The sequence below is a fragment of the Saccharomyces cerevisiae genome, chromosome V, assembly GCF_000146045.2.
Source record: "Saccharomyces cerevisiae S288C chromosome V, complete sequence".
Classification (NCBI taxonomy): domain Eukaryota; kingdom Fungi; phylum Ascomycota; class Saccharomycetes; order Saccharomycetales; family Saccharomycetaceae; genus Saccharomyces; species Saccharomyces cerevisiae.
This window is the reverse complement of record NC_001137.3, coordinates 81201-94588: the sequence shown is the minus strand read 5'-3', so window position 1 is coordinate 94588 and position 13388 is coordinate 81201. Positions and strand designations below refer to the sequence as shown.

The 13388-nt window shown below is 41.4% G+C and overlaps 7 protein-coding genes and 1 non-coding gene across 8 annotated transcripts, besides 1 other annotated feature; 3 read left to right on the top strand and 5 right to left on the bottom strand.

Annotated features, from left to right (window-relative positions):
- Positions 1 to 370: 370 nt before the first annotated feature.
- Positions 371 to 611: an origin of replication (ARS508; Autonomously Replicating Sequence).
- A 72-nt stretch (positions 612 to 683) lies between these two features.
- On the bottom strand, positions 684 to 4331 carry SPF1 (ion-transporting P-type ATPase SPF1; the record flags this gene model as incomplete). Its single annotated transcript, NM_001178846.3, has 1 exon — positions 684 to 4331. One exon carries the CDS (start codon positions 4329 to 4331, stop codon positions 684 to 686), a length of 3648 nt encoding a protein of 1215 aa, NP_010883.3.
- Positions 4332 to 4736: 405 nt separating this feature from the next.
- On the bottom strand, positions 4737 to 7652 carry MCM3 (MCM DNA helicase complex subunit MCM3; the record flags this gene model as incomplete). Its single annotated transcript, NM_001178847.1, has 1 exon — positions 4737 to 7652. The coding sequence occupies one exon, from the start codon at positions 7650 to 7652 to the stop codon at positions 4737 to 4739; it is 2916 nt and encodes a 971-aa protein (NP_010882.1).
- A 251-nt stretch (positions 7653 to 7903) lies between these two features.
- YNCE0005W lies at positions 7904 to 7985 on the bottom strand. Its single transcript has one exon. It is a non-coding gene; the product is annotated as a tRNA-Ser (tRNA).
- Positions 7986 to 7990: 5 nt separating this feature from the next.
- MTC7 (Mtc7p) lies at positions 7991 to 8410 on the bottom strand (the record flags this gene model as incomplete). Its single annotated transcript, NM_001178848.1, has 1 exon — positions 7991 to 8410. The coding sequence occupies one exon, from the start codon at positions 8408 to 8410 to the stop codon at positions 7991 to 7993; it is 420 nt and encodes a 139-aa protein (NP_010881.1).
- Positions 8411 to 8439: 29 nt separating this feature from the next.
- Positions 8440 to 8913, bottom strand: HYP2 (translation elongation factor eIF-5A; the record flags this gene model as incomplete). Its single annotated transcript, NM_001178849.3, has 1 exon — positions 8440 to 8913. One exon carries the CDS (start codon positions 8911 to 8913, stop codon positions 8440 to 8442), a length of 474 nt encoding a protein of 157 aa, NP_010880.3.
- A 130-nt stretch (positions 8914 to 9043) lies between these two features.
- Positions 9044 to 9544, top strand: UTR5 (Utr5p; the record flags this gene model as incomplete). The annotated part of the gene is made up of 1 exon (NM_001178850.1): positions 9044 to 9544. One exon carries the CDS (start codon positions 9044 to 9046, stop codon positions 9542 to 9544), a length of 501 nt encoding a protein of 166 aa, NP_010879.1.
- A 492-nt stretch (positions 9545 to 10036) lies between these two features.
- On the top strand, positions 10037 to 11539 carry ANP1 (Anp1p; the record flags this gene model as incomplete). The annotated part of the gene is made up of 1 exon (NM_001178851.1): positions 10037 to 11539. The coding sequence occupies one exon, from the start codon at positions 10037 to 10039 to the stop codon at positions 11537 to 11539; it is 1503 nt and encodes a 500-aa protein (NP_010878.1).
- A 446-nt stretch (positions 11540 to 11985) lies between these two features.
- Positions 11986 to 13182, top strand: RAD23 (Rad23p; the record flags this gene model as incomplete). Its single annotated transcript, NM_001178852.3, has 1 exon — positions 11986 to 13182. One exon carries the CDS (start codon positions 11986 to 11988, stop codon positions 13180 to 13182), a length of 1197 nt encoding a protein of 398 aa, NP_010877.3.
- Between the last annotated feature and the right edge of the window lie 206 nt (positions 13183 to 13388).

Below are 13388 nucleotides of genomic sequence, written 5' to 3'. Positions count from 1 at the left end.
CGGTAAAAAAATCAATAGGGTATCAATTAATCGCCATGATTTTGAAGTTTGCTAATCTTAGTTAAATAATCATTTTTGAGATTTGTTCTTTTTTTGATGTTCTACGTCTGACCCTTTAAAGGGTGCTGCAATTTGACTTAGCATCTCCCCTGCAAAAATCAAAGTAAAAATTTAAGACCCGATTAAACTATTCCTGTGCTAAACCACTCAGTTGGAAAATAAATTGTGTAACTAGTCCAAGTCAAGATCTTTGACAGACCGTGTTCAAAGAATCTCGTGGTTGTTCTGTTTTCTTAATTTTTGTTAACCACCTGTAGCTTTACTAGAGTGCATTTAAGCGGGACTTGTTGACTGGTATTTCATATCATAATAAGGCACGGTTAAATTGGCCTAGTAATGAATTTACTATAGCAGTATGTTTAATTATATTGCTTTCCCAATTTATATGTTTACTTTTTTTAGGCGCAGAGACCTGCTTAGGCGATATGTATCGTAAAAACATAACCGTAACGCTAGCAACAAAATATAAACTTGAAGCTATTATAATTTTCGTATACTTAGAAGCTGTTTTACAAATAATACAGCACTTTCATAAACTTAACAATACACCCATTAAAAAAGATCTATATGAATGGGTAATATAAGTATATAAATACAAAAAGGGGTACTACATAAAAGATTTATCATTTAGAGGCAATCTTGACCTGTTGCACAGAAATGTCTGATGGTTTGTCGTCCATGAAGAAAAACTTGAAAAAATGCTCGACACCCCAACTACCAAAGAAATCGAGCAATAATGTTAGGGTCAACTTAATCTTAAAGTCATCAGTCATTGGCACAAACTTCATGGCTTCGTTTAGCTCAGGTAAAAATTCAGTAGCACTTGCAAGTGCCAAACCTGTCACACCCAATAAACCATAATACATACCTTTGTTACTCCTAATGTTTTCTCTGAATGGCTCACCTTGATAATTGACAGCAAATGTAGAGACTTGTTGTACCAACTGAATGATGAAAATACCCGTATTCAATAATGATGGAGCAAATTCCTTTTCAAGATCAACTTGTGGCTCTCTGGGTTCCAATTTATAAATCTCTGTAGTGATGTAAACTAAAGTGGCAATATGAACGGCAAATTGAGACAAAATAGATCCCATAATGTAAACATTGAAAATTCCGGACTGTGGCCTTTGCTTGGATAGTTTTTCTAAAGGTTTACCACGGGAAATACTCAAGAAACAAACCGATAGTAACAAACCGGAGACAGTGGCTTGACCATCACCAAATTTGACACCAGCCATGTAAATGATGGACAAAGAGTAGGCACTGATTAAACAATTCAAGGCCAAGATTTTGTACATTTGAATTGTGTTAACTAAAGCACAACGGCCTTGACGTATAATGTTAGTAACAGCAGAAACATTGGCCAGTTTCGAGGTAAAAGGGGCAGCGCAAGATGCATCTCCTAACTTTAGAGCTGGTGCTTCATCACCTTGGGCATCACCAGCAGAGTTCAACAACAAAGAAGCTAAGTCAGCAGGTTTTTTTTCCGATAGTCCATTTGGTTTGATGACTTCAACAGGTTTGGAATTTGCTTCTTCAACTGCTTTTCTGATTTCTGGCGTAATGACGGTACCTTTGCTTTCTAAAGCTTTCAGATAATGAGGATTTTTTGGACCAGGTGGGAATAAGTGTGCAATCGGTTCAGGAACAGGTGGCTGTGGTTGATTCCATCTAGCCATAAATTCAGTTTGCTTTATATACATCATTTTCATACCTTCCAATCTGCGTTGTTCACCCAATTTTTTCAAACCTTCTTCGGTACCATTCAACAATGCAATACCAACATGAGCTTGTTTCAAAGCACCAACATCATTAGTACCATCACCGCACATTAAAGTTTGATATCCCATATCCTTTAGTGTATTCAGCAAGAACTCCTTTTGGGATGGTGAAACACGTGCGTAAACCCAGGTGTGACGTAATAGATCCCTTAATTGAGAATGCCCTTCCAAGGCATTCAAAGCATATCCAGTAACAGCAATATCATATCTATCAAATAATTTAGAATGATCAAAAGTGTCTTTTGATGGATCAAATGGGATGGAAACTGTCTCTTCAACATCACGGAACAGCAACTGATTGTCGTCAGATTTACCTGCTCTGTCTAAGATTAAAGTTTCGCCAAAAACTATGCCAACTTCTTTAGCCACATGAACAGCAGTTAATGGATTATCACCAGTAATCATAATAGAACGATGGGAGGATTCATTTAACATTTTAATGGTTTCAATAGCGTCATCCTTCAGAGGACAATGGAAAATCAAAAACCCATTAAAGGTTAATTCAGATTCAACATCATCACGGTTTAGATCATCAATTTTAGACTGAGACATTTTTGGCAACGACTTAGAAGCCAAAGCCAAAACTCTTGAACCAGAGCGTGTAAAGGATTTATAGATTTCGTCATAATTCTTGGGAATGTCAGAAAGCCTTTCACGAATCGTTTCAGGTGCACCTTTGACAGCAGCAAACAAGGCATCGTTGTGAGAAGCAATAGAAGCAGACCTTTTTAAAGCAGAAGAAAATTGAAATCTACGGATAATATCCAATTTTCCGGTGCCCTCTCTATAGTTACTGTTTTTTCTTTCGACAGCCCAACCAACAGCCTTTAAGGTCGCCTTTTCCATTGGGTCACCAACAATATCACCATCTTCCAATTTAACTAAAGCGTGAGCAGCACCAATGACAAGAATTGTACTTTCTGGTGCTTCGGCAGCGCTGTACAAGTGACGAATGTTTTCGGAGTCCGCAGAGATACCAGCTAGACCTTCAAACACAAGATCTTCGCCGGTCAAAGTACCAGTTTTATCGAAACAACAAACATCAATTCTACCAGCAAATGGAATTCTAAATGGTTCAGTACAATAGACATAGAACTTGGCAAGGGCGGCCAGAGAACTGTTGACAGCCATGGTCAATTCCATTGGTAACTCAGGAGGAACAACAGATGTAATAATTAATATACAGTCCAAGATCAATTTGGATTGAATTCTACCCATTTTTGTACCCTCAACCCAAACGTACCAGGATGCAATAACAGCGAAAATCAACAAGAAAAGAATGAACATCAACGCTTCCTTATTATCGACGGAAACACGTTCAGCGGAGTAAATCATAACTCGAACTAAAGAACCCTGAGATGTTTCAAAGCCAGTTTTGGTGACGATGGCTAAGGCACCTCCATCAGGTGGAGGAGGGATATCCGATTTATGTTCAGGAGGTGTTACTTGTAATGCCTTTGTACCACCATGTAACACAGCAATCTTGTCAACACCGTCCAGTTGTAAATTATCTTCACTAGGACGTAATTTAATGGATTCCTTTAACAAGGGAGTAGATTCACCTGAAAGCATTGCTTCATTAACAATAGCGGAGCCATCGAGCAAGATCAAATCGCAAGGAATTGCGCTCTCCTCGGCGGTTCTTGTTATAGACACTAAATCCATAGGTAACAATTCATTGGTTTGCAATGCTACCCATTTTTTGTTTCTAAACACGTTAATGGTATAAGGTTTGATACCCATAGTTCTAAATTCCTTCAAGGCAGTTAATCTTTGAAATACTGCAGCTGCCTCCATGGAGATAATCATGAATAAGTTAAACAAAGAATAATACCAGAACTCATCCAATAGCCATAAGGCAACACAGAAAACTTGGAAAACAAACAATGGCGCAACAGCGTGCTCTTTGAATAATTCCATAAATGTTGGAATAGGAATATCAAAACTATTCTCACCATATAGTCTCTTCAAATGAGTTAGGTCACCGGAATGGCCCTTACATTTTTGGAAATCACCGATCTTTGGGGATTCATCAACAAGGAACTTTGGTGAAGAAAATACCTGCTCATTTTCATGCCACAAGAATCTTTTCTTTTGAAATTGGAAAAAAGTCTGCAAAGAGCCCGCTTCAGTTACTCTCTGAATTTCAACGATACCATCAGAACCATTATTTGGAGTGGTGTAGATGAGAATGTGAGTAGCTTCATTGACATTTTTAGTAGTACTGTAGTTGAATTTCGCCTTGATCTTGACATTCCAAGCAGGCATTAACATGACTAGGATGTTCAAGGATACCAATGTCCCCAAGTAGACAAAAGTCCACTCAGGTCCTTTGATGTAACGATCATATTGCTGGAAATATAGTTGGGCAAAGGTAGCGTATAACGGGAAAAACGGTAATACGTACGGCTTTGCTATTAATGACTTTGGTACCAGCAATGTCGAGTCCCTAACAATAGGACTGCTCACAAATGATTTCTTTGTCATTTACCGATTCCTATGTTTCTGTAGGTCTGATATGTCAACTATGTCTAGAGCTAAAAGCTTGCTAAAGCTTCATGTTATATGGTGGAAGAGACATTGCCACTTGGCTTTATTCAGAACACGCGAAGAGGAAGAGAAACGCGTAACGTATGGCGTGACAAGAAGCCACGAATGAGCAAGTAAGATAAGCCAAAGTATCACACATATTCATTAACAGAAGATATAGTGCCCCATAACTGCTTACAACACATTCAAACAAAAGAAGGAAATAAGCGTTTTAATACATAATTCTTTAATACACGAATAACAATTAATGAACTAAATAATCTGGAAATGAACTGAAAATTATGAATGACAAAAAGAAAAAAAGCCAAGAATGGAAGTCTTTTAGTAAACATTCCTGTGACATCAGACTCTCCAAACTTTATCGTCAGCAACCATTAAGTTATTTCTGTCCGACATGATCTTCAAACCTGCTAAATATTCTTGAGCGGAGAATTTTTCCTCCTCCGGTAGTTCTTCGTTGATTCTTTCGAACAAAGAGGCCACAGGATAGGATTCTTCTTCAAATATTTCTGTTTGCATCAGACGCGCAATAATACCTGAGATTAAAGACAATCTACCAGTAGAAATGGTACCAGGCTCCACATTGTCAAAAGAAATAACTGACTGTTGTTGCTCATCATCCTGACCTGCAGAAGATACGTTAGGTAATCTTGGAGTACCGACCTCGGTAAGAGGTCCCGACGAACCTTCCTCAGGTGCGTGAAGATGTTCTCTACGTCTTGGAGACACTCTCAACCCCAGTTGAAGCCTTCTTTGTAATTCAGCTTCCTCATCCGCAGGAAGCGGTGACATTATATCGTTATCGTCTTCACCAGCGTTCTGTTCGTCATCTTGAAAACGTAATATTCTGCGTGCTGACGATGGCGTGGCATTAACGGAAGATGCCGTTGACCTTCTTGGAGTAGATTTGATTGGGGATCCAGAGTTGCTTGCTGGTTGTCTGACTCTTTGTCTTTTTTTCGGTGATTTCTGTGGAGACCTCTTCGACAAAGCTTCTTCGTATTCACTTTCCTCTTCATCGATATCATTGCCGATATCCTCACCCAATAGTGCAAACCTTAGTAGATTGGCAGCCACTTTAGCATCCACCTTGTTGACTGTTTTGGATAACCTGACTTTGGCGTGAGCTGTGGCTAATCTGATCAAAGTCTCCAAAGTTCTTGCAGTAATGGGCGATTTTTTGGTATTATCATCGTTTCTTAAATCAGTATAATTTTTCACAATAACATTGATGGCTTCTTGTGTTAACTGTGGAATAACCCTTTCCTTGGCATATTGAACGTACTTTCTTAAGAATGGGATGGTGACTAGCTTTGGAATTTCTGTACCGTTATAGTTACCTTTGTTTTTTGCTAACTTAGCACCTGCTTGTAATAAGGGGTTGAACTTTTCGAAGACATGGTCTTCATCATCTTCTCCTTCATTTTCTACACCAGCCCCGGAGTTGGAATGCTCTTCAGGATTTATATCTGCATCCTCCCCAACGGCTAATGATAAATTCAAACGCTCTCTCACAGGTTCACCCTCTAAATAACCTGGAGGCAAATATCTGTGTGTTCTTAAGACATGCTCACTAATGGATCTATCTCTGATTTCATTGATATCGTCTGTCACAACAAATAGTAAATCAAAACGAGACAACAGCGAGTCCGGTAGGGCAATGTTTTGGTGTGGATCTCTATTGACATCGTACTGCCCAAAAACGGGATTTGCGGCAGCAATAACACTACAACGAGCATTTAATGTTGTGTGAATACCTGCTTTGGCAATCGTCACCGTTTGTTGTTCCATTACTTCATGAATGGCGACTCTATCCACATCTGTCATCTTATCAAATTCATCAATACATACAACCCCGCGGTCAGCAAGAACCATGGCACCAGCCTCTAGTCTTCTTTCACCTGTTTCCCTATCAGTAGTGACCGCTGCGGTCAAACCGACACCGGAAGAACCTCTACCAGTAGTAGCAATTGCCAGTGATGCTGTATTCAACACAAACCTTAGCAATTGGGACTTGGCAGTGGATGGATCACCCACCATTAGGATATTGATGTCACCTCTTAAATGCGAGCCATTTTCTAAATTTTTCTCCACACCTCCCATGAGCATCAATAAAATGGCTTTCTTTATATGGTCATGTCCATAAATAGAAGGCGCTAAAGATTGAGACAAGATATCGAAAATGTCCTTTTTTTTGGATAGTTTATTGATATTTCTTATATCGAAATCTGTCAACATTTGTCTCGCAGCGACACCCGTGGATCTGGCGTGGAGAGGATACACCGTATTACCTAGGATCAGAGTTTTGAACCCGATCAATGTATTAGAGTTGGACTGGTTCATGCCACCAGCACCAAGCGACTTGAATACCCCGACAACGTTAACTCTGTCACCTGGCTTGGTCTTGTCCACAAGGTCGTCATCGAGAATGACGTCAATGGACCTGGGAAGTTGGCCAGCGGGGGCCATTTCGGGCATTTCTTGCACAGTGATACGCTGATGGTCTATGAACGTACTATACCCATATTCGGTGGTTAGTTTGTTACCTTCAGTGTCCTCCGTTGGATAGATGGCAGGCGTTGGGATGCGGGTGGTGAGAGTTGTAGTAGCATCTGTATAATCTCTGTAATGGAATCTACCAGTCTTTGCCGCGTAGTGGACAGATCTGATAAGCTTTGGCCTGACCAACGAAGTCTTAGTTACGATACCCTCAACAGAGACCAGTTTGTTTAAATGTTGTGCCGTTAGAGTACGAGGAGACAATGCGTGTGCACCAAATGAGCCTTTGAACGAAAGCTTCCAAGGATGGCGAGACGATACTGCAGAGGCATTGGGATGTGGAACATCGTCCATGGAATCTGCTAGGTCAGTAAGCGCCTTTTCGGCAGGCGGGATGAAGTATGCTGGTTCGACTAAAATGCCCGACCAGAACGACCTGTCGAATTCTCTCAAGTCATCAAGCGAGATGATAATCCTGTGAGGGAGTATATTCAATGAGGTGGACGATGCTGCTTTCTTTTCCTTTTCAAGATCATCACCGTCGTCATCACCTAGCAAATCTCGTTCGTCTGCGTCATCTTGATCATCGTTGTAGTTGGCCGCGTTATTGCTGTTGTAAACTTGTATGGACCTTACAGAGTCTCTGTATGAGGTGAAAGTATCTAAAAACTCTTGAAATCTGCGCACTCTGTCACCAAACACAGCGTCTGGAGCGAAAAAAGTAGTAGCGTCTCCATCAAATCCCGTTGAGCCTTCCATAATTGACGTTTGTATCTTTTTGGTGCGCTTATAGTGGAGTTCAATACGAGCAGTAGGATGAAAATGCTTCAAGGAAAAGAGCGTAGGCCTTTTCAACTTGAAAGAAGATTAAGAACCTATCTTTCGAGTTTTGACCAAATTTTTCTTTTTTTTCCTAAAACACGAGTTTTTACCCATTTAGGAAAAGTAATTGTTTCTTCTACCGCCTCGATCTGACGAACAAGGGAAATTGAAAAAAAAGAGAAAAATAACGACAACTGCAGGACTCGAACCTGCGCGGGCAAAGCCCAAAAGATTTCTAATCTTTCGCCTTAACCACTCGGCCAAGTTGCCATAACTCATTGAAAATTCTGTTTCCCACATAGGTCAAAACTAATATTTCCCTTGGCCTGCTCTTCAACCTCCCCCGTTCTGAGAGTTCCCTTTTTTTTTTTTTTTTTTTTTTTTTGAGGGGGAAGCGCCGGATTTGCCACCGACCGGCTGCTTGCAGCCGGTAGATATGCGCACATGAAAATCATCCTCCCCAATGAATTACACTGCCTGCATAAGGAAAAAGAAAAGTGTGAAATACGAATAAAAACAAAGTATATTATTGCTATATAGATGATAAATAACAAAATAAATAGAAAATAAAAAAAAGGATTTATTTGTGTATGCTTTAGGAGAACGAAAAAAAAATTGCAAAGAAAAAAACCCGGTTCAGCGAAGAGTACATGATGTGATGGAAGGGGCGTCGGAGTTTTTTTTTCTTTTTTCATTTATATCCCATGCCATGATGTTAACCGGTTTAATCGGTTCTAGCAGCTTCCTTGAAGGAGATGGCGGCTTCTTCACCCATAGCGGAGATGATGGTAACCATCAAGTCCTTACCTTCATCAAAAGCAGTTTGCAAACTGTCACCCAATTCACCTTCTGGAGCCTTGACATCATCCTTAGTGTCACCGTCCATGTTCATCAAAGACAAGAAACCGTCATCAATGTCCAACAATTGGTATTCGTTTCTCTTGACAACTGGAACTTCCATGTTGTGAGTAGATGGAGACAAATCTTCCAACTTCTTACCAGTGAAGATATCAATGGCAACCAAATGGACTTTAGCGTGACCGTGCTTACCAGTCTTAGAAGTGGACATGTCGACAATCTTACATGGTCTACTCTTGATGACAACGAAACCGTTCTTTCTCAAGGCAGAACATTGCATTGGGTAGGTGGCGGAGGAACCAGCGTCAGCAGTTTCAAAGGTATGTTCTTCGTCAGACATTGTATATATGAGTTGGTATTTGTGTGTGTTTGGGAGTCTATGAGTAATTGGCTACAGAAGTAGAATCGTTAGAAAGAAGGAAAGGAAGCAATTGATAGAAGGAGAGGAATTTAGGAAATGAGGGATTCCAATGTCAAGATATGGCAAAAACCTTGTGCATTATATAATCGTGGAACACGACGATCAACGCGGCCAAAAGCCGATCGACGACGACGACGAAAAAAATTTTTATTACCACTGTTCCTTCACCTTCGAAACTTTTTTTCGGGCGACGGCGTTTCTTTTAGCTCCTGCGGTATGTGCGGTGCGGGAGGTCCCTTGTCGCCTCACACGGACCCGATATAACGCTACGGAATACATCGAGGGGTATGGGTGGATGATATCACTGCAGCAAGGTCTGGGTGTTGCAGAATTTTACCGGCCTTGGCCCCTCAGCGTCCAGCTACAGCGTTATACTACTCCAAGTCGCCGTTCCCGTTTTGCTGTTCTCACCCCTCAGAGAAAATGCCACCAGAACGAAGCCAATGGTCAGGACTTATCGTTACTTATACTGTTGAGCCGGATATATCCGCTGTGCTCTAATACCAGCCAAACGAGAAGGGTAGCGGCAAGAAAGGGTAAACTTTCATGATGAAGTTAGCTAGTTCCTTTTACGATTGCTACTATCTCGTTCAACTTGGCCTGCGCTGTTGATGAAAATAGCAGTGACTGCAGAGAATAGAAATGAACCGGGCTCATCTGGTCTAGTTGCCTTCTTTTTTTTATTTTTTTTCATTTTCCTTTTCTTTTCTTTTCTTTTCTTGTCTCACTATGTTGGTTTAATCAATTCGTAATCCCTTTACCAACGCATTGTGTTCAATTTTCCTCTTGTGTGGGGTCGCCCGCCTTGTCTCATCGTGAAAAAATTGCGTAAGATGAAATCATGAAAACATGAAATAAAAAAAATAAATAAAAATAACTACACGATTCAAAAACGCCAAGATCTGTTAGTAGAGACAGCAAGCATTGCAAAACCATTCATCACTCAGTTGCTAGGCGAGTGTTGGTGCGATTTACCCTCATCATCTTTTTTTCGCTCCATTAAACAGTTCCTTGTGGCTTTCATGCAAAGTGTACGTCCATAATGAAGTATAATAACAGAAAACTCTCGTTCAACCCTACCACAGTAAGTATCGCTGGAACGTTGCTTACGGTGTTCTTTCTCACAAGACTCGTGCTTTCGTTCTTCTCGATATCGCTATTCCAGCTGGTAACTTTCCAAGGAATCTTCAAGCCCTATGTTCCAGATTTTAAAAATACTCCCAGCGTAGAGTTCTACGACCTACGAAATTACCAAGGCAACAAAGATGGTTGGCAACAGGGTGACCGCATCTTGTTTTGCGTGCCACTGAGAGATGCTTCTGAGCATCTTCCCATGTTTTTTAACCATCTGAATACCATGACATATCCGCACAACCTGATTGATCTGTCGTTTTTGGTGAGTGACTCTTCGGATAACACCATGGGCGTGTTACTATCCAATCTACAGATGGCGCAATCGCAACAAGACAAGTCCAAAAGGTTTGGTAACATCGAAATCTATGAGAAGGACTTCGGCCAAATCATTGGTCAGTCCTTTTCTGATCGTCACGGGTTTGGCGCCCAGGGCCCCAGAAGAAAGCTGATGGCCAGGGCTCGTAATTGGCTTGGGTCCGTGGCCCTGAAACCATACCACTCCTGGGTTTACTGGAGAGACGTGGATGTCGAAACCATCCCCACTACCATCATGGAGGATCTAATGCATCACGACAAGGACGTCATTGTCCCCAACGTCTGGAGACCTTTACCAGACTGGCTGGGAAACATTCAACCCTACGATTTAAATTCATGGAAGGAATCAGAAGGGGGTCTTCAATTGGCGGATTCCCTAGACGAAGATGCTGTCATTGTGGAAGGGTACCCAGAGTACGCCACTTGGAGACCTCACCTGGCATACATGAGAGACCCAAACGGTAATCCAGAAGACGAAATGGAATTGGACGGTATTGGAGGGGTCTCGATTCTCGCGAAAGCTAAAGTATTCAGAACAGGCTCACACTTTCCTGCATTCTCCTTTGAAAAGCACGCAGAGACAGAAGCATTCGGTAGGCTCTCCCGCAGGATGAATTACAATGTCATCGGCTTGCCCCATTATGTCATCTGGCACATCTACGAACCTTCCAGCGACGACTTAAAGCACATGGCTTGGATGGCTGAAGAGGAGAAGCGGAAACTAGAAGAAGAGAGAATTCGCGAATTTTACAACAAGATCTGGGAGATTGGATTTGAAGATGTCAGAGACCAATGGAACGAAGAAAGAGATTCAATCTTAAAAAACATTGACTCCACTTTGAACAATAAAGTCACTGTAGACTGGTCTGAAGAGGGAGATGGCTCGGAGCTGGTGGACTCAAAGGGTGACTTTGTCTCACCAAACAACCAACAACAACAACAACAGCAACAACAACAACAACAGCAGCAGCAGCAACAGCAACAGCAACAACAGCTCGACGGCAACCCGCAGGGGAAACCTCTTGATGACAACGACAAGAACAAGAAAAAACATCCTAAAGAAGTTCCATTAGACTTCGACCCTGATAGAAACTAGGCTCGGTTTTTTAGTGACCTACATATGAAGTACGAATTCATATAGTTGTACATATATACCGATAATAATATCAAACCTCTATTCTTTGGTCTTTAACTTTTCTTTGAGTGAATTACAATACCATTGTTATATCAATCACTATACACGGCTCGGTGGCGAAATTGAAATTTTTTTATTTTCTTCTCTTTCATTATGGCTAGGCAAGAAATAGCGACAGCAAAACTTAAGAAAAAATGATAGAACAAGGTCCCATCCAGTATTGACTAGTAGCTAAAGCTAGAAGGTACACTTAGGTTTTTCTCCCTGTTTTTAAGTTTGAACCATTGATAAGGCCGTTCGCAGACAAGCTTGCTACCATCCAATTTTCCTTCCTCTAAAGACTTAATAAAGGCATCTAACTCCACCTTTAAATCACAGATCACACAAAGACAACATACAATAGAAAAATGGTTAGCTTAACCTTTAAAAATTTCAAGAAGGAAAAAGTTCCTTTAGATCTGGAACCTTCAAACACAATTTTAGAGACCAAGACCAAGCTTGCTCAATCCATTTCTTGTGAAGAATCTCAAATAAAACTGATCTACTCGGGTAAAGTGCTACAAGATTCCAAAACCGTATCGGAATGCGGGCTAAAAGATGGGGACCAAGTTGTCTTCATGGTTTCTCAAAAAAAGTCCACGAAGACCAAAGTAACAGAACCTCCAATTGCTCCTGAGAGCGCCACTACCCCCGGAAGAGAAAATTCTACAGAAGCATCCCCCAGTACGGATGCTTCTGCAGCTCCTGCAGCCACTGCTCCCGAAGGCTCACAACCGCAAGAAGAACAAACCGCCACTACAGAACGTACTGAATCTGCCTCTACACCGGGATTCGTGGTGGGAACCGAGAGGAACGAGACCATCGAGAGAATCATGGAAATGGGCTACCAAAGAGAGGAAGTCGAACGAGCCTTGAGAGCAGCCTTTAATAATCCAGATAGAGCGGTGGAATATCTACTGATGGGTATTCCAGAAAATCTGCGTCAACCGGAACCACAGCAACAAACAGCCGCCGCAGCGGAACAACCATCGACAGCCGCCACCACTGCGGAACAACCGGCTGAAGACGACTTATTTGCACAAGCTGCCCAAGGCGGTAATGCTTCATCCGGTGCGCTTGGCACAACTGGAGGAGCTACAGATGCTGCGCAAGGTGGACCTCCAGGTTCCATTGGCCTCACTGTAGAAGATTTACTATCGTTGAGACAGGTCGTTTCAGGTAACCCAGAAGCTTTAGCCCCATTGTTGGAAAACATAAGTGCTAGATATCCTCAATTACGTGAACATATCATGGCAAACCCAGAAGTGTTTGTGTCCATGTTGCTAGAAGCCGTGGGTGACAATATGCAAGATGTTATGGAAGGTGCGGATGATATGGTGGAAGGAGAGGATATAGAAGTTACAGGAGAGGCTGCTGCTGCAGGACTGGGACAAGGTGAAGGTGAAGGTTCTTTCCAAGTTGACTATACCCCCGAAGACGATCAAGCTATTTCGCGCCTCTGTGAATTGGGCTTTGAAAGAGATCTTGTTATCCAGGTGTATTTTGCGTGCGATAAAAACGAAGAAGCTGCAGCAAATATTCTATTCAGCGATCATGCCGACTGAGATTGTAGTAATGTTATGGCTTGAAGTATCTTCACTTATTCTCGACAATGTTGCATGATTTTTGAGCCAAGGGAAAAAAAAAGCTTACGTAGAAATCAATAACGTATGTGTATTTATATATGCTAGAAGGGAAAGAAAAGAAAACAGAGAGATGGTAATATTAATCTCAATAATAATAATAATAATAATAATAACAATAATAATAA